Genomic DNA, 9,556 nt, shown 5'->3' with positions numbered 1-9,556 from the left:
GAATGATTATTCAGCTATGAGACCCAATAACAAAGAAAATGATTAGTTAAATTACAAACATCCACACAATACAAAATGTACCAACATATGAATAAATGGGTATCTTTAAAGAGAGGTTTTATACAATTGAACAGGTCTTATGAATAGGACATAATATAATTGAAGAAAAAAGAATAGGCTAACTAACATGTCATATCTTCAAACCTAAACCTGACTCAAAGTTGTGGAGGATGACAGTGTATTTACAAATCTATTGACATGATTAAGTGCTATGTTGGGTTCTGAGACAAACATTACTTCACTATAACTTCATATAAAATCTATTTACATATATACATACAGTCACCATTTAAACATACAGATACATGTCTCTCTACAGCACCAAGGCATGGAGGGGGGAAGAACATGTTGACCAGGGGTAGACAACAGGAGACAAACTGTGCCAGCTTTCTTTCTGGCCCAGCTTCACCACACCAGTGCCATATTCATTAGGGCATTCAAAATAACTTTTTGCAAAGAAAAAAGAAAATGTATGTTTCTTTTGGAAAATTCCAGTTAGTCCATCCCTGTTTCAGGCCATTTTGTTCCCTTTGGTGCCTAATGAATACGATCCTTATTTCAACTAGTCAAGGTTTTGAATTTAGACCAGATGTCTTATTGCTGGGCTGAAACATGAGTCTGCACACACTTCATCCCTCCAGGACTTGTAGAAAGACAATCAAGGCTGAGTGGTCCCGTTGCTCTCCAATGTGGGGGCGGGCTCTTCCAACTGACTGGCAGGCGGTATGCCCACTGGGGCGCGAAACATGCGCCCGGAGCATCGAGTGCGGGGTGGGGAGGGGGTGGAGGACTTGCTCTGCACCTTGTTGTGATGTGAAGGGGGGGAGTTGATCGGGGTGCGGGGGTACCTGCGAGAGGAGTGGGCGGGGGGTTCAGGGGAGAGTGAGGAGGGAGTCAGGGAGCTGCTGTAGCCGGGAGGGCTGCTGGGTGGTTCAGAGGAGGGGCCAAGGCCCATGTTGCCGGGTGAGTCATGGTCGCCCTGAGGGAAATCCTACAACGAGGGAAACCAAGTCAATACTCAGACATACACACAATGCTCTGAACAGGTCCCAAACAATACATACTGGCTGTATTTTTTCTACATTGAGATATTGTAGTCATCTTAACACCTGAATGATAAAAACCTACAAGTCCTCACAGTATCTCTGGGCTTTTTATTGATTTATTAAATTCAAATGTATTATTAGCTATGTTTTGAGTCAGATACTGATGACAGCTTTTTTGTTATTTAAAGAGGTACCTCTTTGAGGATGTAGAGTGCCACTGGATTCTTGCGTTCATGTTCAGTCATCATTTTTGGTACAACGTCAACTGTAGAGGATGAAAAATACATTGGATGAAGACTTTTGGTGTAGTACAACAATTTATAATTCTTATGAATAAATAGGAAACATAAAAACAAGTAATTATTAGGTTCCTTACCTGCATGATTGATTGGGGAATAATCAGGGTGTTCTATTAAATGCCTTGGCAGTCCTGCCAACCCTCTGGGCTTCATTTGCTGTTTCTGCCGCTCTCTGCACAATAAACATACAATATACTGTACGTGAGAATCAACTGTGTGCTTAAATTATACAGTATAAAACTGTCAGAGTCGTGTGTATAGGAAGCAGGGAAGTCAGGCGCAGGAGAGTCAAACGGAGTGTAAATGGAGTCTTAATATATGTCCACTTAACATGCTCCAAACACTAATATGTACATACATAAAATAAACATGGGTTCGAGGACCCGTAGCGCACCTATATAACCATAAACAACACTGACATAAAACAATCTCTGACAAAGACATGAGGGGAAACAGAGGGTTAAATACACAACAGGTAATGAATGGGATTGAAACCAGGTGTGTGGGAAGACAAGACAAAACCAATGGAAAATGAAAAATTGATCAATGATGGTTAGAAGACTGGTGACGTCGACCCGCCGAGTACCGCCTGAACAAGGAGAGGCAACGACTTTGGTAGAAGTCATGACAAAAAATGTTCAAAACAACATTGTTCATGTCAAATTGAGCATTTTGTCTATTTAACACTACAGTATATCAGTACAATTATTGTACTATAAAATAGTAATTATTATTTTAATACAAATTTGACTAATAATTGTATAATTCAATAATTATTATCAAGTTAACTGGATTGCATTAATGAGCTTGACTATCAATATGCTTCTGCCATGTTACTAATCTTCTTGCTGTATTCCCAACCCATAGGACCATGAACAGACCGAAGCATCCAGGAACATGTAGAGAGTGAGACAAAAGTGTGTTTGGTTCTTACTTCTTGGACGGCCCCCAGCAGGCGCACACCGTAACCAAGGTGATAAGGAGGAAAATACCCCCGGTGGAGAGAATGATGTATAGGGAACTCCTCCCTGTTGGGGGAGGGTAGGAGGGTCATAGGCTTTGTCCCAAATCGCACCCTTTTCCATATTTAGTGTACACTTTTGACCAGGGCCCCCGAGGCTCTGTTCAAAAGTAGTGCACTATATAGGGAAAAGGGTGCTATTTGGGACGCATCAACATAGGAAAACAAACGGCACAGTAGAACTACTTAACAATATGTTCAAACAGAATTACAGCATGTACTTCCTCCCCCGTCCTCCCACGCACACACTCATGTCTCTGTGATTTAGTCATGTACTGGATGCATGGCCAGTGATCAACTTCCCTCCCACTCATTATCTTTTTGCTGCTAGTACATTAGGCTACAGTTAGTAAAAAAAACGATCTATTGCTTGCAGTTGCCTTTTTTTCACCCCTTCTCTCACATACAAGGACTTGCTTTTCAGTGAAGTATTTGTTTGCACGCCCTGGGCTTGAACCAGTAACAAGTAGGACTATAGGGGAAAAGCACTCTGAGATGACATTATGAAAATAATTTCAATTGATTTAGTGTGTACTTTCTAAAGTCGCCTATATCATGGGTTAAATAGCCAGAGATTATTACAGGAGTTATCCAGCCTCATCCCTCAATTTTATAGCAAAGCATGTGACAACGTTGCCGTTTGACCTAAAACCGGATTAAAGATTGTGACTTTGAATTGCCACTGGTTCAAGCCTATAGTGCCACTGTGTAGCCTACTGTAGACAGTGAGTTTGATGGGCAGGCTCTTCATGCTCCCAATAGGGTTCTCCACCGCACATCCGTAGATGTCATCATCCACCATCAGCACCCGCACAATGGTCAAGAGCTTCTGGTCAGGTGACAGCTGCAGACGCGTCTCATTGGTCAACAGTTTCCCTCCTTTCTGCCAGCTGTACTTGGCATTGGTTCCGTTGTCATGGGAGCAGTTGAGGGTGAAGTGCTCGCTGAGCTCCAGTACTGAGGACGCCTCCATGTGGACGTAAGGTCTGGATATGGGCTCTATGGAGAATAAGTATAGTAGACAGACACGTCAAGTCATGTCTCTTCCTTCTGGGCCAAAGGTTATACTGATATGATGGGTTAAAAAATAAGCTCAGGTGTACATTAACAACTTCTCAGGTGACCCTTATTGCAACAATGCCTTTACAAGAACAACACGGTCCCCTGCACTTTCCTTGACAATTCAGCCGATGTTACAGTCATACAAATGTGTGAGAAATACTGTATAAACAAAAAGGAAAAAAATCCTTTGGTTTTATCACAGACAATCCCAGCAGTTCCTACAAGCAAGTCATGTCATAAAGGACAAGTAAACTTATACTAAAATATGCATCAAACATCTCAATTGCCTTGTGGATCGAGTGTCTTCCCCGAGATTGGAAGGTTGGGGGGTCAAGTCATACCAAAGACTCTAAAAATTGTACCCAATGTATCTCAGCATTATGGAGATGGATTGGGGGTAAGACCCTGTGATAGACTAGCATCCTGTCCAAGGGGTTTACTTGTACATCAAGCTGCCTCGCGCTACAGAATCAGGAGATAGGCTCTTGCTTACACTATGGACCACATACCATCCACAGTCAGGTCAATACTCCCCTCTCCGGTGAAAGTATCATCAGTGATGGAGATCTCCACTTCATAGGTTCCCTCATCAGAGAGTTTGAGGTTGTGGAGTAGGAGGGTGCCATTCTCAAACACCAGGATGCGGTCCCGGTACTCGGGCCTCAGGTTCCCAATGATCTCGGTGCCAATAGACTGGACCACGGTGACGGGCTTGTCGTCCCTCTTCAGCTGCCACTTGATGACTGGCGCGTCGGGGCTGGAGCTGCTGTAGCGAACAGAGAGGAGTGCCTCCCCGCCCAACATGCCCCGGATCAGAGAGCCAGGGCTGGTGATGTTGACTCCCTTGACACGTCCTGGACGCAGAGGAGATGGAACAGAGTCTATTTATTCAGGTTATGCTATATATTTAGCAGATTTCTATTCTATACACGTCTCAGTTCATACGAATGGTACACGTGTTCCACCACTTGCATGCATGTGTGACATGGATAAACTGATACATGCATTACACTGCAATAGGGTACAGGTGTATCCTACCTGCAATGCCATTTCGGTTTGCTACAAGTGTCTTTTAAATAGGCCTAGTGTAACAGTGTTGCTTCCATCCCTTTTCTCGCCCCAACCTGGGCTCGAACCAGGGACCCTCTGTCACCTCACCGATTGAAATGCTAGCCATTTCACACAGGTTACACTAGCATGCCATCCAACAAACAAGCTTTACCCAGATCGTGTACCCAAGGACACTTGGCCCACTTCCCTCAGAGGTTGGTGGTGCCTTAATTGGGGAAGACTGGCTCGTGGTAATGGCTGGAGTGGAATTACTGGAATGGTATCAAATACATCAAACACATGGTTTCCAAGTGTTTGATTCCATTCCATTCGGTCTATTCCAGACAGTATTATGAGCCTTCCTCCCCTCAGCAGCCTCCTGTGGACCATTCCTATTCCATTACACTGTGAAGGTTAGTATTCAGAAAAATATTGGACTGTCCACAATCTCCACACCACCAATACCACCATCCCAGTCGTGTCTAAACCGTCCTTGATTAAGTGACATGCTTCTATTCAAGCATTTGTGGCTAGAAGGCATTGTTAACAGGTCATTGTCTGGGTTATGCTAAGAATTCTCTTAGCCAGGCAAGGCATATCTCAAACCGTCTAACTTATGGCCAACAGATTTTGCAGAAATTCTTTCAGATTTGATTGACCAGAGGATTCTTTTTGATGGTAATAGCCTACAGTATGTGATCAGAGTGGGCTTATAAAGTGAGAGCCAAAGGACTGTAACTAGCTCTGCTGGCTGTTGTTGTGGGCGGCAGGCTGCTGATGACTTGACTGTGGGCACCGGGCCCCCTCCTCCGCCGTGGCAGAGTGCGCTGCATGGAGCCTGCGTGGCAGCACTGCATCGCCGTGGTAACGGCTCGCAGTCCTCTTGGACGGCTGTGATGAGCTGACAAAAGGGGGGATTGTTTGGACCAATTTCCTTCCTGGCAGCCCATGAAAGAGGCCTCAGAGCAACACAAGCTCCCCGATTGGCTGAGCCCGAAGACAGAGGGCCCCAGTGATTCTGCTGATGACAACACAACCGCAATGACATGACACAACCGCACCTCTAAAAGTACCAAGTATCATGTTTCTATGTTTGAGTCGGCACACCTTTTTTCTTTATCTCATATACAATTAGAATTATATATGTACAAAATGATCAATTCCTCGTATAGCTTTCCATTTATGTATCTAGGTCAAACCTCAATAGCCTGAGCTCAGGTCCTTCTCCAACCTTTGGCTAACCTGCTGAACCAACCGGAAGACATCTGAGTAGCATAGTTTCCACATGGGCTCTACAGAGATCAAATACCATTGATATGAACTAAACAGCTTTTTGTACAGACCGAACGCCTAAACTCTCTAAAGTCTAAACCCTATTTGCCGGTTTCCCAAACCCAGATGATGCAGTCCTGGACTAAAAACCGTTCTCAATAGAGAATGTCCATTGAAAGAACATTTTACTCCAGGATTGAATCTGGGTCCCATTGTGACTGCTTTCTGCCAAACAATATATCTTCATCAATCTATTTTTAAATCCACAGATTATGTATAGTTTTATGAGTGTCATCAGAGTGTCATTGTCTTTCTAGTAATTGAGCAATAGTAATAAAAATACATACTGTGTGGCATTGTGCAGTCAGTTTGAATGTTTTAAATAACGTTTTTTTCAGAATATAAGCTAGTACACAACAAGGAAACATTTATTTGCTTGTTTGACATGGAAATTGTGTTTTATATAATTGTTTTTGTAATTTATATGGGACCTATGCATATATGCTAATCAAATTAATTCAATACATATTCTGAGACATTTAAATTCATAATAGGGGTCTTATTAGGGGCTGTTGAATGATTGACAGTCATATTTTTTTATTGAATAGATGAATTTACATGAACAAATTTACAAGCAAAAGTAGGCATAATTTAGTAGGACACAAAATGTATGTGTTCAACTTATCAGCCAAACAAATACGGCAGTCAGAAAACATGCATAAACCAACCTACACTTGCCCACTCCACTCTAAATACTTCCCACCCACATTGTCTTAGCCTTGCAAGTGAACACTACACAGATGTGTAATGAACACTACACAGATGTGTTTTCCAAAAACAGGGGAAAGTTTCCCTTACCTGACTGAGGTGAGACAAGAAGACACCAGAGCAGCAAAAGTTGAGGAGCGGCTATGGCTTTGGAGAGATCCTCCCTCTCTGCCTTCATCTTGGGTCTAACGCTCTGTTTCTCTCCCAGACAATTAGCATGATTTGTCCACTCTGGGCACGTCCCCTGAGAGAGCACACAGACATTCCTCCAAGGCAGGGCTCCACTAGGACTGGGTGCACTGCACAACAAAGCAACACAACAGCAGTGTGTGTGTGTGTGTTTAGTAGAACTATTGTACAGAAAATAAAGCACACATCTTGTTTATTTTCTGCACAATTCTGGATTTGTAGTTAGACTACTTTTAAAACGTGCATAGTAAGCTTCTAAGCATGAGTGAAATTCCAAGTGCAGCAATGAATACATGAATGTCCCTTTAGAACGTCACTTAAGCTTATTCAAATACACTCCTGTAATGGAAAAGTCCAAAATGAGCTGACAATGCCATGGCAAGACCTAGGCTATTCAGGTTTTACCCTGGCCACTGAACGCTTATACTTTGCCTCAGTCTGAAGCCACTTGTTGTTCCTCTATTCTCAGTATTAGGGGCATAGAGAGGAGGGCCCTTCTCTAAAGGTCCTGCTGAGTAAGGTCTTAAATGGCATCCTTTCCCCTATAGTGCTATTTGGGCCTTGGTAAAAAGTAGTGCACTATAAAGGGAATAGGGTTAGGGCTGTGGCGGTCATGACATTTTGTCAGCCTGTGATTGTCAAGAAAATAACTGCCGGTCTCACTGTAATTGACCGTTAATTAGCACAAACACATTTAGCATCTCCTGGCTTCCACGCATAGCCAACAAGCCAGTGATGCAGACCTTTGGAACATCTACATTTTAAAAAGTCTATTAAATGAATTGAATATAGCCTACACCATTACAATACATCCATTATTTATTTTAGACAGGTCTAAAGAAACAGGATATGTGTCACGCCCTGACTTTAGTTATATTTGCTTTCTTTATTATTTGGTTAGGTCAGGGTGTGACAAGGGTGGTTTGTTTAGTTTTTGTATTGTCTAGGGGTTTTTGTCTTGTCTAGGGTTTTTTGGTTATCTATGTTTTTTTTATTGTCTAGGGGTATGTAGGTTTATGGTGGCCTGAATGGGTTCCCAATCAGAGACAGCTGTTTATCGTTGTCTCTGATTGGGGAGCCTATTTAGGTTGCCATTTTCCATGTTGGTTTTGTGGGTAGTTGTCCATGTTTAGTTGCCTGTGAGCACTACGTTGGCTGCACCTGTCGGTTGGTTGTTTATTGTTGTCACATTCCTGACCTTATTTCCTTTGTTTAGTCTTTGTTTAGTTGGTCAGGACGTGAGCTGGGTGGGTATATTCTATGTTTTGTGTCTCATTGGTTTAGGTGTGTCTGATTGGCCTGATATGGTTCTCAATCAGAGGCAGGTGTTTTACGTTGTCTCTGATTGGGAACCATATTTAGGTAGGCTGTGTTCACTGTTTGTTTGCCAGCCTCCCGGGTGGCGCAGTGGTCTAGGGCACTGCATCGCAGTGCTAGCTGCACCACCAGAGTCTCTGGGTTCGCGCCCAGGCTGGGCTGGGTTCGCGCCCAGGCTCTGTCGCAGCCGGCCGCAACCGGGACGTCCGTGGGGCGACGCACAATTGGCATAGCGTCGTCCGGGTTAGGGAGGGTTTGGCCGGTAGGGATATCCTTGTCTCAGTATGTAAAATGTAATAAAATGTATGCACTCTACTGTAAGTCGCTCTGGATAAGAGCGTCTGCTAAATGACTAAAATGTAAATGTAAAAATGTTTGTGGGTGAATGTTCCTGTTCGTGCGTTCATTGTTTTTTCATTGTTCAGGACTGTAGCGTCGTTGGTTTCCTTTTGTTTATTGTTTTGTTCGTCTAGAAAAGTATTCTAATAAAAATGAATACATACCACGCTGTGTTTTGGTCCTCCTCTCTTTCAACCAACGACGAGAGTCGTTACAGAATCACCCACCACACTCGGACCAAGCAGCGTGGTAAGCGGCAGCAGCAGCAGGAGCAGCGATCGCAGGACTTATGGAATTGGGAGGAAATTCTGGACAGCGGAGGACCCTGGGCACAACCGGGAGAATATCGCCGCCCTCGTGAAGAGCTGGAGGCAGCTAAAGCCGAGAGGCGGTGGTATTAGGAGGCAGCACGGAAGCGAGGCTGGAAGCCTGAGAGTCAGCCCCAAAAATTTATTGGGGTGGGGCTAAAAGGGAGTGTGGCGAAGTCAGGTAGGAGACCTGCGCCAACTCCCCGTGCTTACCGTTGAGAAAGAGAGTATGGGCAGACACCGTGTTATACAGAAGAGCGCGCGGTGTCTCCTGTACGTGTGCTTAGCCCGGTGCGGTACATTCCAGCTCCACGTATCGGCCGGGCTAGAGTGGGCATCGAGCCAGGTGCCATGAAGCCGGCTCAACGTATCTGGCCTCCAGTACGTCTCCTCGGGCCGGTGTACATGGCACCAGCCTTACGCATGGTGTCCCCGGTTCGCCAGCACAGCCCAGTGCGGGCTATTCCACTTCGCCGCATTGGCCTGGCTACAGGGAGCATTAAACCAGGTAAGGCTGGGCAGGCTCGGTGCTTAAGAGCTCCTGTACGCCTTCACGGTCCGTTATATCCGGCGCCACCTCCTCGCCCAAGCCCAGTACCACCAGTGCCTACACCACGCACCAGGCTTCCAGTGCGTCTCCAGAGCCATGTTCCTCCTCCACGCATTTGCCCTGTGGTGCGTGTCTCCAGCCCGGTACCACCAGTTCCGGCACCACGCACCAGGCCTACTGTGCGCCTCAGCCGGCCAGAGTCTGCCGTCTGCCCAGCGCCGTCTGCGCTATCCGTCTGCCCAGCGCCGACTGAGCTACCCGTCTGCCCAGAGCCG

At 45.0% G+C, this 9,556-nt stretch overlaps 1 protein-coding gene across 1 annotated transcript; it reads right to left on the bottom strand.

Moving 5' to 3' along the window:
• Window positions 1-100: 100 nt before the first annotated feature.
• LOC129868117 (hepatocyte cell adhesion molecule-like) lies at window positions 101-6,836 on the bottom strand. The gene is made up of 7 exons (XM_055941768.1): window positions 6,669-6,836; window positions 3,998-4,342; window positions 3,144-3,425; window positions 2,340-2,433; window positions 1,483-1,577; window positions 1,301-1,371; window positions 101-1,051 (listed from the first exon to the last, which is right to left on the bottom strand). The coding sequence occupies exons 1-7, from the start codon at window positions 6,754-6,756 to the stop codon at window positions 719-721; spliced, it is 1,308 nt and encodes a 435-aa protein (XP_055797743.1). The 5' UTR covers window positions 6,757-6,836; the 3' UTR covers window positions 101-718.
• Between the last annotated feature and the right edge of the window lie 2,720 nt (window positions 6,837-9,556).

The sequence above is a fragment of the Salvelinus fontinalis genome, chromosome 13 (genome assembly GCF_029448725.1).
Source record: "Salvelinus fontinalis isolate EN_2023a chromosome 13, ASM2944872v1, whole genome shotgun sequence".
Classification (NCBI taxonomy): domain Eukaryota; kingdom Metazoa; phylum Chordata; class Actinopteri; order Salmoniformes; family Salmonidae; genus Salvelinus; species Salvelinus fontinalis.
The sequence above is the reverse complement of the archived record's forward strand: the minus strand, read 5'-3'. Positions and strand labels throughout refer to the sequence as shown.